At 44.7% G+C, this 16,330-nt stretch overlaps 1 protein-coding gene across 1 annotated transcript in view; it reads right to left on the bottom strand.

Annotated features, from left to right (window-relative positions):
• MYL7 (myosin light chain 7) overlaps positions 1-16,330 on the bottom strand; it is a 33,630-nt gene that overhangs the window by 14,766 nt on the left and 2,534 nt on the right. The window contains exons 3-4 of the mRNA XM_029604200.1: positions 8,960-9,035; positions 453-557 (exon numbers count right to left, since the gene is read on the bottom strand). Of these exons, the coding sequence (XP_029460060.1) occupies positions 453-557; positions 8,960-9,035 (181 nt within the window). The remainder of the gene's footprint in view (positions 1-452; positions 558-8,959; positions 9,036-16,330) is intronic.

The following is a 16,330-nucleotide window of genomic DNA, read 5'->3' as shown; positions in this document are numbered from 1 at the left end:
TGTATGTGACATTGCATGCCTAATGATGAAGTATTAGAAAAACAAAAAATACATGTTCAGCAGCATAGGCATAAGGGTGAGCCTACAAAAGTTGGCACGGGCAGAGTAGTAGAGCAAGTTATCATGACAGGGACATATGGCTAATAAAAGCATTGGTGTGACATTATAAAAAATTCAGTAACAAAAAAAGTAATTTTTCAGCCTTATCAATAAAAAAAAAAAAATAGTGATGTTGTAATGATCTGGAGAGGCTCTCTCATCATGCCTAGAGACTGTACTACAAGCCATTTGTGTAGTAGGGAATCAATTGGCCATTTTCTATTTTCATTAACTGACCAGAACATCTGCATCTGATAATGCATGGCACACATCTAATAGCGCTATAAAAATGAGAAGTACATTAGCAATGATAATGCCCAGTGGGGCTCCTCATTCACAGATAACCTACGCACCGTTCAGCTTCTCCCCAAAGAGTGTTAAGAAGACCGTGAAGTTGATAGGTCCTTTCCCCTCCTTCAGCATCTCTTCCAACTCTTCATCCTTCACATTCATTTTACCTGAAAAGCAACATACATTATTGTATGCCACAAAGATCACATAAATACATGCCAGGACCAAGGCAGGTAACATGCTAGAAGAATAGAAATGGCGCCTACCAGCATTCTAGCAAGACAGGCTGCATCATTTTTAAATGATCGCATCACATGCTGTATTTGACACATTTGATCCAGTGCTATAGCATATTTTACCATACAAAACCACCCCACATATCCCAGGTGGCTTCTGAAAACGATCGTGTCTCATTTATAAAAGGCTTTTCCTACAGAGAAAACAGTTTATAAAGGCAAGTGCACCACTTATAAATGGATAAGGTAATAAAGTTTTATTTCCTTGCAACCGGCATGCTCGGGTTTATTTTATTAGGAACCTTTGTTTTCAGTTTATATTCAATTTTTTTTCCCAGGAATGTTTCAGTGTTTATTGTAACAAAAAATGAGAAAAAAAATCATTGGAAATAAAATATCTTTTTTATGTCAGTGAAAGGACCAATCCCCTTTCAGAAGGCTGTCCTGAAAGGGGATTGGTCCATTCACTGACACTTGTCAGTGAAAAGGATCAATCGGGAACAGCCCTGCTGGGCGTGGGGAGGGAGCTCTGGCCAGGCTGTTGTGGATGCACAGCCACTTCTCCTGGGCACCCAAGGCAGAGCCCAAATTATCCACTGTGCATCCCTTTTAGCGCAGCAGCTCATTTGTGTATTGCATCGAGCGCCCAGGAGAAGTGGAAGTGCGCGCATCCAAAAAACGTACGGCCACTTTGGATGCACGTTTTTTACGCACATGATATTGCATCGGCCTGAATGCTAGGGTGAATGACTGCCATGAAATCTGCAAATCTGTGACTCTCCTGGACAAGGTGGCTGAGGAGGAACATGAGAGGATAAAGTCACAGCAGCTCAGCTTCAGGTGGGTGAAAGGTATCAAGGTCTGAAATGGCCTACCAGTGCAGGTGATGGTGGCGGAGGCCAGTACTTTTAACAGATTCTGGGCATGTTTGGGACAGGTATGGAGAGCAGAGGTGGGTAAAGGGTTAAAAGGCCTCATAAAAGACAGACTGAGGTGAGGAGAGATGGAGTTGGGTTGCAAATAGGAATTTGTAGGTTCATCTACACAAAGTGAATGAATCTCAACTGGGCAGACTGGATGGGCCAGTTTGTTCCTTATCTGCCATCCTCTACCATGTTTCTATGCAAATCTCTCGGAAGTCTGCCCACACAATGCTGGCAGCATAATCAGTAGCTCTCCAAACATAATGTCAAATGTACGGCTGGAAACAGAGCTACTAGTATGAGCACTCTCCCATGTATTCCTCTCTGAAGTGTTTTACAGCAAGAGGCTGCAAACCAATAAAGCTAGGGCTACCAGGGGACTCTATCATTAGACATTGGCTGAATCAGTCCTGGTTTTGCTCCCATTGCATCTAAGGAACTATAGTCTTGTTTGCCCATACAGTAGGAGTGGCAAACTGCAATTTTTGAGAGCCACAGACATTCCTAATCAATATACATGAGATATATTTGCATGCACCTCCTCATTCATTTGTAGATATATCCCATACATATTCATTAGATATATCCTGATAATCAGACCAGTTTGTGGCCCTCAAGGACTGCAATTTGACATTCCTGCTCTAAGGAATTTCACTGGTGCATATGCTTTCAGGTTCTCAAAAGGCTATAGGAATAAAATGTCCTTATAGATGTTAGAAATGGTATAAACTAGACCAGCGCTTAGACAAATCCCTACTGAGAGTAGGGGGAAGCTCCAACTAAAAGTGAACTTATTAATGCATTTATATTAATTGTTTTATTTTAATGTTATGTTTGATGTTTTATATTACTATATTTTATATGTGTGATATTAGGTTCTATGCATTGGGCAAGGACTTGTCCCACAGAAAGGCATGAATAAACCAAAATTACATTAAATTACATATCATAGGGCCAATAGAAGCGCAGTCCAGATGTATTCCACGCATTAAGAAAGCTGGGAAAAAGGCAAAACAATTACTGGCATGGTTAAAAGGTGAGGGGAAAGAGGCTATTTTAGCCAAAAAAAACATTCTTCAAAAATTGGAAGAAGGATCCATCCGAAAAAAATAGGAAACAGCATAAGCTTTGTCAAATTAAGTGTAAAACATTGATAGGGCAGACTAAGAGAGAATTTGAAATGAAATTGGCAGCAGAGGCAAAAACTCATAATAAAAACTTTTAAAAATATATCCGAAGCAAGAAAGCTGTGAGGGAGTCAGTTGGATGGTTAGATCAGCGCTTCTCAACCGGTGTGTCGCGACACACTAGTGTGTCGCCAAACACCGGCAGGTGTGTCGCGTCTCCCGGTGTCCCACTGCCCCATTGTACTTTCCTTCTCCCTTTTTCCAGCCCCCGCGGTCCAATTGAAAGCTTCCTTTCTTCCTACCCCCACTGCCCAATGGGAAGCCTCCTTCATTTTGCCTTCCCCCGCGCAGGCCAATCGGAAGCCTCCTCCCTGCCACCTGCCAGTGGTAGTAGGAAGAAGGGAGGAAGCCTTTGATTGGCCGGTGAGGCAGGCATGGCACTGCCCGGGAGTGGGGTGGGAGGAATAGCAGTGTAGGACCCCGACGAAGCAAGGCCGCTACGGGAGCCCATCCCCGTAGCGGTGAAGAGGAAAACCCGACCCCGACGGTGCAAGGCCGCTACGGGAGCCCATCCCCGTAGCGGTGAAGAGAAAACCCGACCCCGACGGTGCAAGGCCGCTACGGGAGCCCATCCCCGTAGCAGTGAAGAGAAAACCCAACCGCGACGGTGCAAGGCCGCTACGGGAGCCCATCCCCGTAGCGGTGAAGAGGAAAACCCGACCCCTAGCGACGAAGAGGAAACCCGACCTCTGACTGACGCGCCCATCCCCGTGGCGCCGAAAAAAGAAGGCCCGCCGGATTAAAGCCACGGCGGAACCGGAGCCCATCCCTGCAATGAAGGAAGAAATTTTTGGTGAGAGCTGGTGTGCCTGTGTGTGAATGGGGGCCTGGGTGAGAGCTTGTGTGTGAATGGGGGCCTGGGTGAGAGCTTGTGTCTGAGGGTGTGAATGGATGCCTGGGTGAGAGCTTGTGTCTGTGGGTGTGAATGGGTGCCTGGGTGAGAGCTTGTGTCTGTGGGTGTGAATGGGTGCCTGGGTGAGAGCTTGTGTCTGTGGGTGTGAATGGGTGCCTGGGTGAGAGCTTGTGCCTGTGGGTGTGAATGGGTGCCTGGGTGAGAGCTTGTGTCTGAGGGTGTGAATGAATGCCTGGGTGAGAGCTTGTATCTGTGGGTGTGAATGGGTGCCTGGGTGAGAGCTTGTGTCTGAGGGTGTGAATGAATGCCTGGGTGAGAGCTTGTGTCTGTGGGTGTGAATGGGTGCCTGGGTGAGAGCTTGTGTCTGTGGGTGTGAATGGGTGCCTGGGTGAGAGCTTGTGCCTGTGGGTGTGAATGGGTGCCTGGGTGAGAGCTTGTGTCTGAGGGTGTGAATGGGTGCCTGGGTGAGAGCTTGTGTCTGAGGGTGTGAATGAATGCCTGGGTGAGAGCTTGTGTCTGAGGGTGTGAATGAATGCCTGGGTGAGAGCTTGTGTCTGAGGGTGTGAATGAATGCCTGGGTGAGAGCTTGTGTCTATGGGTGTGATTGAATGCCTGGGTGAGAGCTTGTGTCTATGGGTGTGATTGGAGGCATGGGTGAAAGCTTGTGTCTGTGGGTGTGAATGGATGTCTGGGTGAGAGCTTGTGTCTGTGGGTGTGAATGGGTGCCTGGGTGAGAGCTTGTGTTATTGGGTGCTTGGGTGAGAGCTTGTGTGTAGGGGTGTGAATGGAAGCCTGGGTGAGAGCTGGTGTGAATGGGTGTAAGAGCTTTTGTGTGTGATTGAGAGCTTGTATATAAGAGAACATGAGTGTGATTGAGAGAGCGAGACTGGTCAGGGAGGTGATGTGTTTCTGTGTGAGAGAGAGAAACTGGTCAGGAAGATGACTGGTGTGAAAGAGACCGAGACTGGTCGTGGGGTCTATTTGGGGGGGTGTGTGTTGTGAGTGACTGGTTGTGGGTGCTAAGGAAGAAGATTGAGGACAGAGCTTCAGCAGCCCTTGCTGCTTCTGGTTAGTGCTATTGGCCTGGAAGGGAAAGGAGTAGGAGAGTTGCTGGAGAAGGTAAGTAAAGGTGGCTTTTTAAATTTATTTTTCTTGATTGACTGCCATTTTAATTATTGGGTATTATGCGATGTCTGCTGTTTTGAAATATTTTATTGATATTTGGACATGTTTTAATAATTTTTATGAGTATTTAATTGAATATTATTCTGTTCAGCAGCTGCTTTGTAACATTTTTGGTATAACTTTACAATGATTTCTGTGTGGGGCTCTCTAGCAGCTTGGCTTATTCTGTTTTCCCAATAGGAAATGTTTTAGTGTTTAGGGCCTGGTTTAATAGTTGTATTTCTTAGATAGGGTTGTTACTGTTTGCGTGTGTTCCGTAATACAGGTGTAACTTTGTGCAGGTTAGTTTGTGTGCATTATTGCAAATCCTGAGTCTGTTAGGTGCTATATTTCTCTTTCCATTTCTCCAGGTTCGCACTGTATGCAGAGTGGCTTTTTTGGTTTTCCATTCCAGTTTCTGTCTCCATATTTATAATTTGTGTTTTTTCTGTACTTGGTGAAGGTCAGTTCTGGGTGTGTGACCAAAGTGAGGTGTTTTACTAGCATGTAGGCATTTGTATCAATCTTATTTGATGTGTTTTCTCAATAGGATATGCATTAGTGGTAAATTACTGTCTTTTCATAAGGAAGGCTATTGTGCCTGGTAGTAAAGGGAGTTTGTTTTGCTTTTACTGAGATGTCATCAGAACCAGAATATCTTTTTTTTGTATGGTGAGTTGTACGGGTTATGCCCTAGATCTGCTCTGCACTCATTGCTGAGGGTTGAGGGGATTCCTGTGGATGCAGAGTGCATGTTTACACTTAGCCCCGTGATGGTCACATGTTCAGTGTATCACGCATATGAGAACCATTTGTCAGGTGTGTCCCGGCCAAAAAAAGGTTGAGAACCACTGGGTTAGATGATCGAGAGGTTAGAGGGGCTCTTAGGGAAGATAAGGCCATTGCAGAAAGACTAAATTAATTCTTTGCTTCTGTGTTTTTTAATGATGTTGGGGAGATACCTGTTTCTGGAGATGGTTTTCAAGGGTAATGAGTCAGATGTACTGAACCAAATCACTGTGAACCTAGAAGATGTACTAGGCCAGATTGACAAACTAAAGAGTAGCAAATCTCCTGAACCAGATGGTATGCACCCCAGGGTTCTGAAGGAACTAAAAAAATGAAATTTCATATCTATTAGTTAAAATTTGTAACCTTTCATTAAAATCATCCATTGCCCTGAAGACTGGAGGGTGGCCAATGTAACCCCAATATTTAAAAAGGGCTCCAAGGGTGATCTGGGCAACTCTAGACCAGTGAGCCTGATTTCAGTACTGGAAAAAATAGTGCAAACTATTCTAAAAATCAAAATCACAGAGCATATAGAAAGACATGGTTTAATGGAACAGTATGGGTTGACCCAAGGCAAGTCTTGCCTCACAAATCTGCTTAATTTTTTTGAAGGGGTTAATAAACATGGATAAAGATGAACTGGTATATTTAGTGTACTTGGATTTTCAGAAGGCATTTGACAAAGTCCCTCATGAGAGGCTTTTAAGAAAACTAAAAAGTCATGGGATAGAAGGCGATATCCTTTCTTGGATTACAAACTGTTTAAAAGACAGGAAACAGAGTAGAATTAAATGATCAATTTTCTCAGTGGAAAAGGGTCAACAGTGCAGTACGTCTGGGATCTGTACTTGGACCGGTGCTTTTCAATATATTTATAAATGATCTAGAAAGGAATATGATAAGTGAGATAATCAAATTTGCAGATGATACAAAATTATTCAGAGTAGTTAAATCACAAGCGGATTGTGATAAATTGCAGGAAGACCTTGTGAGAATGGAAGATTGGGCATCCAAATGGCAGATGAAATTTAATGTAGATAAGTGCAAGGTGATGCATATAGGGAAAAATAACCCTTGCTATAGTTACACAATGTTAGGATCCATATTAGGAGCTACCACTCAGGAAAGAAATCTAGGCGTCATAGTGGATAATACATTGAGATCGTCGGCTCAGTGTGCTGCAGCAGTCTAAAAAGCAAACAGAATGTTAGGAATTATTAGAAAGGGAAAGGTGAATAAAATTGAAAATGTCATAATGCCTTTGTATCACTCCATCGTGAGACCGCACCTTGAATACTGCGCGAAATTCTGGTCGCTGCATCTCAAAAAAGATATTTAGTTGTACTGGAGAAGGTACAGAGAAGGGCGACCAAAATGATAAAGGGGATGGAACAGTTCCCCTATGAGGAAAGGCTGAAGAGGTTAGGACTGTTCAGCTTGAAGAAGAGATGGCTGGGGGGGATATGATAGAGGCCTTTAAAATCATGAGAGGTCTGGAATAGGTAAAATTGAATTGGTTATTTACTCTTTTGGATAATGGAAGGACTAGGGGGCACTCTATGGAGTTAGCCAGTAGCACATTTAAAACTAATTAGCTAAAATTATTTTTTACTCAACGCAGAATTAAGCTCTGGAATTTGTTGCCAGAGGATGTGGTTAGTGCAGTTAGTGTAGCTGGGTTTAAAAAAGGTTTGGATAAGTTCTTGGAGGAGAAGTCCATTAAATGCTATTAATCAAGTTGACTTAGGGGTAGATTTTTAAAGAAGCGCGCGCGAGGTACATTTGTGCTCGCTATCCGGCGCGCACAAATGTACACCCGATTTTATAACATGTGTGCGCTGCCGCGCGCATGTTATAAAATCCAGGGTCAGCACGCGCAAGGGGGTGCACACTTGTGCACCTTGCGTGTGCCGAGCCCTAAGGGAGCCCCGATGGCTTTCCCCGTTCCCTCCGAGGCCACTCCGAAATTGGAGTGGCCTCGGAGGGAACTTTCCTTCCGCTCCCCCACCTTCCCCTCCCTTCCCCTATCTAAAACCCCCCCCCCCCCCCCCACCTTTGTTTCAGGAGTTATGCCTTCCTCTGGCAGGCATAAATTGCATGCGCCGGCCGGCTGCCAGTGCATCATCTCCCGGCACGGCCTCTGTGCTAGAAGCCTCGGTCACGCCCACAGACCGTCCCCAGACCTGCGCTACGCCCACAGCCCCGCCCCCTTCCCGCCACTTTTTCAAAGCCCCAGGACATACGCGCATCCCGGGGCTTGCGCATGCCGCCGAGCCTATGCAAAATAGGCTCGGCGCGCGCAGGAGGGTTTCTAAAGGGTTACGCGTGTATCCCTTTGAAAATCTACCCCTTAGAGAATAACCACTGCTATTAATTGCATCAGTAGCATGGGATCTTCTTAGTTTTTGGATACTTGCCAGGTTCTTATGGCCTGGATTGGCCACTGTTGGAAACAGGATGCTGGGCTTGATGGACCCTTGGTCTGACCCAGCATGGCAATTTCTTATGTTTAGTTGTATTGCATGCTAATAACAGAAGACACAATCCCCAATAAAGCACAACAACATCATATGTTTTTCCACATTGTTCAAGATTGTTGATTGTAAAGTTTCTTTAAACGACAATAGCCTATTTATTTTAAATAATAAGTAAGCATAACTTCACTAATACAGTGAGTCATTGGGTGTAGATAATAGTGTAAATATGTGAGGGGAGAAATTCAGAAAACACCATCCTACACTTCTGAATCACACAGCTGGAATATCCCTGCAGGCAGTCCAAATTTGTAACTGTATTGATATGACTGAATTTGATCTGCCTGTGGTGTGGATGTGTGAAGGGTAAGAATGTTTATAAAGTACAATGTTTCTCTATTATATTTTGTTATGCACCCGTGATTGGTCTTTTGGAATAGAGAAATAATCCTAGATCTTTACCTTCAAATTCACTTTATTCACATGCCATCATAAAAGCCAGTACCACCGAAACTGATTTTGAATAGGAAAAAGTCAGTTTCCATTTTCAAAACTGCGTAGGCCAGTGAAAAGTACACAGATAAAAGTTCCAATGGATTTTCCACCGATTTTCAAAGAAAAGGTCCGCGCACACTTCTCCTTTTGAAAATTGCTCAAGTAAAACGTACCCACAAAGATTTGCACCTGCTTTTTCTACAGTTACCTTTTTCAATCAAATCAAAGCGAGTAGTTTTGAAAATAGAAAACCATGCATGTTGTATATGAGCTGTGGAGCACCGCAAATATTTGTACCTGCATACAGAGTGGGCAATTCTCAGACAGTGTATTTACATGGGTAAATGACTTTTGAAAATTGCCCTCTATCAATGGAATCATCCATTTTCAGTTAAATCTGTGTTAAAAACATGAACAGAACATTCTCACTGCAGTGTTCACTCACCAAGCTGTGCATAGGTCTCCTTCAGGTCAGATTTTGAAATAATGCCATCACGGTTCTGATCAATGCAACTAAATGCCTGGGGAAAGATAACAGCATCCATGTATCAGAGAAGAGAGCAGTGGTCAGAGCGCGCCGGCCTGTAATGGCAGCACCCATCCTGAGAGGGAGAGGGGGTGGCCTGGGAAACAGGTAACCTCCGTTCCAGTCCTGAGTCTGACATGGATCCTCTTTGTGATGTTGGGCACGGTTACTTTATTTCTTATTGCCTCAGGTACGCACTTGCAGGCCGATTCATTAAAAAATGAGGGAGAGCGGGCGCTCCGTGTTGAGCGCCCGCTCTCTCGACGCGTGCCCAGGCACCTCTCCTGGGCACGCGATTCTCTATTTAAATGAGGCCGTGGGCTAATAAGGAGGCGCTAGGGACAATAGCGCGTCCCTAGCGTCTACTTATTAGCGTTAGGGATGGCTGTCAGCGGGTCCAACAACCGATGCTCAATTTTACCGGCATCAGTTTTCGAACCCGCTGACAGCCATGGGTTCGGAAAATGGACGCCGGCAAAATTGAGCGTCCGTTTTCTAACCAGCTGACCGGGGGGCAGATTTTTTTTTTTTTAATTTTTGGTTCCTCCAACTTAATATCGCTAGGATACATATTTTAGGGTTCCTTAGAACTTAATGCCTGCCCTTAGGCAGGCGTTAATTTCTGAGAGTAAAATGTGCGGCTTGGCCGCACATTTTACTTTTAGTATTCTGGGTGACTAATAGGCTCATCAACATGCATTTGCCGAGCGCACCGTTCTGTATTGGCCTGTTGGAGGATAACTTTCAAAACTGCTCATGTGTGCCCATATGCTGGTGTATATGGGTGCATGAAAATGTACTACTGTATTTTATAACCTGCGTACAACTGATATGAGCAGGTAATAAAATACGAGTGCGTACAAATGCTTGTGTAGGTAAAAATTGCAAGCCACACAAGATTGGATTTATCCAGAAAAGTAGCAGCATTTATCCAGGTAAGTTCTAATTTATGCAGCTAAGAAAATGCCATACTGGGTCAGACCAAGGGTCCATCAAGCCCAGCATCCTGTTTCAACAGTGGCCAATCCAGGCCATAAGAACCTGGCAAGCTCCCAAAAACTATGTCTATCCCATGCTACTGTTGCTAGTAATAGCAGTGGCTATTTTCTAAGTCAACTTAATAGCAGGTAATGGACTTCTCCAAGAACTTATCCAATCCTTTTTAAACACAGCTATATTAACTTCACTAACCACATTTTCTGGCAACAAATTCCAGAGTTTAATTGTGCTTTGAGTGAAAAATAACTTTCTCCGATTAGTTTTAAATGTGCCACATGCTAACTTCATGGAGTGCCCCCTAGTCTTTCTACTATCCGAAAGAGTAAATAACCGATTCACATTTACCCATTCTAGACTTCTCATGATTTTAAACACCTCTATCATATCCCCCCCTCAGCCGTCTCTTCTCCAAGCTGAAAAGTCCTAACCTCTTTAGTCTTTCCTCATAGGGGAGCTGTTCCATTCCCTTTATCATTTTGGTCGCCCTTCTCTGTACCTTCTCCATCGCAACTATATCTTTTTTGAGAGGCAGTGACCAGAATTGTACACAGTATTCAAGGTGGGGTCTCATCATGGAGCGATACAGAGGCATTATGACATTTACCGTTTTATTCACCATTCCCTTTCTTATAATTCCCAACATTCTGTTTGCTTTTTTGATTTCCAAAGCACACTGAACCGATGATTTCAATGTGTTATCCACTATGATGCCTAGATCTCTTTCTTGGGTGGTAACTCCTAATATGGAACCTAACATTGTGTAACTATAGCAAGGGTTATTTTTCCTTATATGCATCACCTTGCACTTATCCACATTAAATTTCATCTGCCATTTCGATGCCCAATTTTCCAGTCTCACAAGTTCTTCCTGCAATTTATCACAATCTGATTGTGATTTAACTACTCTGAACAATTTAGTATCATCTGCAAATTTGATTACCTCACTCGTATTTCTTTCCAGATCATTTATAAATATATTGAAAAGTAAGGGTCCCAAAACAGATCCCTGAGGCACTCCACTGCCCACTCCCTTCCACTGAGAAAATTGACCATTTAATCCTACTCTCTGTTTCCTGTCTTTTAACCAGTTTGTAATCCACGAAAGGACATCGCCACCTATCCCATGACTTTTTACTTTTCCTAGAAGCCTCTCATGAGGAACTTTGTCAAGCGCCTTCTGAAAATCCAAATACACTACATCTTCCGGTTCACCTTTATCTACATGTTTATTAACTCCTTCAAAAAAGTGAAGCAGATTTGTGAGGCAAGACTTGCCTTGGGAAAAGCCATGCTGACTTTGTTCCATTAAACCATGTCTTTCTATATGTTCTGTGATTTTGATATTTAGAACACTTTCCACTATTTTGCCTGGCACTGAAGTCAGGCTAACTGGTCTATAGTTTCCCGGATCACCCCTGGAGCCCTTTTTAAATATTGGGGTTACATTAGTTACATTACATTTGTTTTTTTCACGATTACTGTAAACCGTTCTGATGGCGAAACCGAATGACGGTATACAAAACACCTTAAATAAATACATAAAAATAAATAAATTTGCACCCTCCAGTCTTCAGGTGCAGCTGATAATTCTGACAAGTACTACTTGTCCATCTAAGTAGCACTTTTTGGATTTATCTGAGTATGTAAGATAGTCAAAAAAGTTAAAATAAAAACGCAGTTTATCCAGATAAGTTCACATTTGTCCATCTAAGTAGTGGTAAAGGTGCTATTTAGCTGGATAAGTCAGAATTTAACCATGTAATTATGCTTAAATGATGTACATGTGTATTTGTACTTTGAATTTTAAAGAGATATATGAATAGATTTTACTCACTTTATTTAGATGCATTTACTCCTGTAAGTTGGCTTTTACATGCATAAGTCAGGGAATTTTATAACATGGTCACTGCAATGAAATAATCACTTTTACCAATCAGTCTACCAGTTCTCCCAGTCCATCTGAAGCTCGTGAAGACCCTCCTGACTCTTCAGCCTGAAGTCCCCCCATATCACCCAGACCCCTCACCCAGTCATTTTTTCACTTTTAAGTTGTTTTCGATCACTTACACTAGATATTGAGCAGAAGTAAATATATGCAAGTAAAAGAGTTACGCAGGTCACTTTGGCGGTTTTAAATAGCAAACTTGAGTGCACATGTTGACCCCTCCTGGAATACCCCTCCCCTCCTAGCCCAACCCTTTTTTCTAAGCACAAATGTACTCATGGTTCCTGATGTATGCGTATAGGTTGCCATGTTTAAGTAGCCTATACTCGGGCATATGCTTATTGTATGCACGCACATGCTTAGTTTTACTCTCGCATCTTTTGAAAATTCACCTCAGATTTGTATCTGCATGTAATGTGGTGTTCAGCACTATATCAAGACATTCAAGTCTTTGGCAAAGAGATTCTTGTCTGAAAGAGGTATTAAATGGTATCCCATTGGATAATAAGAGGCATTTCTAAGCCCATATTGCCTAATTTAATCTTAACCCGTAGTCTCACGCAGGCAATGCTGCAGTCCAGTGCACCTTTCTGGATTCACATGATGTGCTCTGCCAGAAGTGCCTGTATCAGAGCTCTAACAGAAGTCTAGCGGCTTCTCCAGGAAAGTGGCAGGGAGAGATGCTGCTGGTGCTCTCCTGTTGAAAGGATGCCTGAAGAGTTGTTAGGGGGGAAAAAAAAAATCATTATTGCTGGCCTTAGGTCTGCCTGGATTGGGGCCACTGTGCTGTGCATGGAGACAGGCTCTGAGAAAGCCCGTTTTAGACTACAGGAGGCCTGCTGTACGGCCTTGCCTCTGAGGACCTGGATTAGTCCTTGGGGAATATAAAAGGGATGCTGGGACACTTGGAAGGTATTCCCAGGATTTAGACAGCTAGGAAGCCAAAGTAAGGTTTGGGATCCTGGAGGAAGACCTGTGAGCTCTTCTTCTGATGTGCATTAATAATGTCATATTGTCATATTAAGTCTGGAAACCTTGTGCCACATTTATAAGTAGAAGTCTTGTCTTCAGTTGTGTTTGTGTGCTACCTATGAAGAGAAACTAAACTCTAACTATGGAGTTAGCAGATGGAGAAGCTGTCTGCCTTCTAGTAGATCAAGCTTACTAGTGCCACACTTCCATGGGATATGTGAATAGTCTCCATTTGATCCTGGTATTTCCGATCACCCAGTGATCTTGCTGTTATGGAACTGAATATGTCCTGTGTCTTGAGGTGATGCTCAGCATACCTTGGAACTCTCTGGATTTCACCTGGAGAATCTGGAGATTTGTATCAATTTCAGGTTCTCTGGGAAAAACTAGAAAACCCCCTGGTCTCTCTCTTTACTGCTCCAGCCCCTCCCTGCTAGGAAACCTGCAGAGGAGGGAAAGAACTAGAGAAAAGAGCAGAGCAATTATTTTCTGCTCAGCAGTGTCTGCTCCAACCTCCCTCTCCCCTTTCTCAGGAAACCTGCAGGGAATAGGGGAGAGCAGCGGTGAGCCTGGAGCACACACTGCAGACAGCTGGAGAGGGGGCTGCAACAGAGGCAGCTCAGCCTGCAGCTGCGATTCCAGGACTTGGCATTCAGCTGAGGATTAAGCGAGGGTGCACAAGTCAGGAAGCTGTGATTTATAGAGAGGTTGGAACAGAGTGCTGGGCTCAGGGAGGGAGAAAGGGGAAGAACAAATACAACTGATATGCAGTATTCATTCTCCTCTTCTTCACCGCCCTCTCCCCCCTCCACAGAGTGACCAGGTGGGATAGGCCATGCTGGAACCTTCTCTGCCCTAAACAAAAAGATGTCCTTTGTCTCCTGGTGCCAGGAGTCCAAGACCTGAATTGATCTCATGGAGAAGTCTGTAACTCTAGCACAGAGAAGCAAGGGGAGAGGAGGAGAATACCAAGAGACTGTTCTAGTTTTAATTCTTTGAAATATTTCTACTACCTCTAAATAAAGCGGAAATTCTTAAGAACCCCAGCTCGGTGAGTGCTATTTGTGTAGAGAAGGCGAAGAGTAGAGTGTCCCCCACCAGAGATCCAATCTGACATCGTTTTCATTTACTGGAAAACAAAAACCCCATGAGCCTGTACTTAGGAATTAAAACAGTGGCATCACTAGACAGAAGTATTTGGGAAGTGGGGCAGGCAATACGGAGGCAAGCCAAAGTAACATTTCCACTCATCTTCCACATCTCCACCACATGGTCCTCTGCCTTCAAACCGTCTGTTAAAGACACAATAAGAAGTCCCAAGGACCTCCTATGTAATAAAAAAAACAGCCAGTTCCAACCACCCAGCAAAACTACCATTAAAATGATTTCATAGCATCAAACCGCAATACCTGCACTTCCAGTTCTATAGTGCACACTCTGCAACCATAGAAATTCCCCTAACAACTTATCATACCCAAAAAAAAAAATTCAAATTCAGGTGCCACCTCAGTAACGTCCACACAAAGACCTACCATTGCTAGACCACCTCTTAATCCCTTCCCACCCTTCATCTCCTTCTTTACCCCCATTTCATACTCTTACTCATACTCCTACTTCTATTAGGTGAACTAGGCAGGCGCCTAGCGTGCCACACCCTTGGGGAGGGGGTTGGCAGAATCACAGGAGGAGGCCCAGGGCACTGGTAGAACCTATCCCACCAGCAGCCAGAGCGTGCTGGAGCCGCCACCAGTAGGCGCTCCTGCACGCTCTTTGCACACTCTTTGCACTCTCATACCCTTCCACCCACCCAGTGCATACTCCAGCTAATTTAACACATCTCCACTAATATCCATGCTATCATTACTGAATCCCCGCTGCTCTGCCACCCACCCACTCTGTTTCAGATTTCCTACACTTCCTCCTGATCACCCTCAGACACCAAATTTCTGTTCTCCCCCTGCTCTCCCACCCATTCTCCCCCAGAGTCCCTGCTCTTCCTCTGCACTACCTCCCTCTCCCCCCCCCCCCCCCCCCAAATACCTGCCCCTCTCCCTTTACCCTGATGGCCTGACGCCTCTAAACCGGTCAGGCTGCAGCTTTGGGCATGGGACCCTCCTTCCTTCTCAGTTCCTGGGACTGCATGACTGAAACATCAGCTAGCTGAGCCAGGGGGCTCTGAATCTACAGAGCCCCACACAATTTAAACATGAGCTGTTGGCACCGAGGGAGCCTGTGCAGTTCAACCATCTGCTGTCTGATCCATGTGGGCTGCAGGAGGGAGGAGGAAGGCCCACAACTGAAGCAGCAGCCCAACTGGTGTTTTCTGGAGAAACAGTTGCCAGCCACCCCAAAACGACTCCCTCCCCCACCCTGATTTAAACTAATCACTGGCTAAACATTCATTGCTGTTGCATATGGTGGGGACAACTATCAAAGCCATTTATCTGGCTAAATAATGTAAACTGGCTGCTAGAAAATTTCTCTCCTTCAGTGACTCTAGGGGATGCATTCCCTTGGAATTTTGCAACTGCTTTTCTCACAGGCAGATATTTCTGTAGAAAATAACCCATGTTGTGGGCGAGGCAGGAAAATAATGCAGGCAGATTGCATGTTCCAAAGAAAATCTACCTGCACGAAAAGCAGCTGCAGAACTCCTCAGGTACTTTGTACTCATGGTGAGTTTCAAACTGACTTATTATGTGCATGTACGTAGGTAACACGTAGCCGCAGGCTTTGCCCCAGTGCAGAAAGTTTGAAAATTTAGATTTCTAAACTTCAGTGAATTTTCAGCCGAAAATGTTGGCCCCTAAATTCAGCTGAAAATCTCTCCACATTCAAGTGCTGAGAAATTTTTGGAAAAATCCATAATATATCGGGCTTGGTAGTGTGTCCATCAGTGCTCGCGCATGTTCCCCAGCCTGCCAATAGATGGCGAAGGCAACTCTCTGGAGGCTCCTCCTTGGAGGCTCAAACACGCCGTACAGTGGCCATGTCACAACACCAGCTACAAGAGGTACTCCTGGGGGAATTCAGTGCTACTGCGGAATGCAGATTTTGCGCAGAATTCCTCCTTCCCGCAAATTTCCTCCCTCGCCGGAAGACTATTCAAAACCGGAAGGACAGTGGCCATCACGGGAAAGGCAGAAAATAACAGAGGAGACCCTGGCATGCCGCAAATGGAGCGCGTCCCACGGCACATGCTCCGTTCGCGGTGAAGATGAAGGCCCGGCGCGCCGTTCGTGGTGAAAAGGGAAGGCCCCCGTGTACCGTGATCGGCGCGCCCAGGCCTTCATCTTCGCCACGAACAGAGTGTGTGCCGCAGGACGCGCTCCGTTCGCGGCATGCCGGGGTCTCCACTGCTATTTTCTGCTCAA

This window comes from Rhinatrema bivittatum, chromosome 5 (assembly GCF_901001135.1).
Source record: "Rhinatrema bivittatum chromosome 5, aRhiBiv1.1, whole genome shotgun sequence".
Classification (NCBI taxonomy): domain Eukaryota; kingdom Metazoa; phylum Chordata; class Amphibia; order Gymnophiona; family Rhinatrematidae; genus Rhinatrema; species Rhinatrema bivittatum.
Note: the sequence above shows the minus strand (reverse complement) of the source record. Positions and strands in the feature narration are given on the sequence as shown.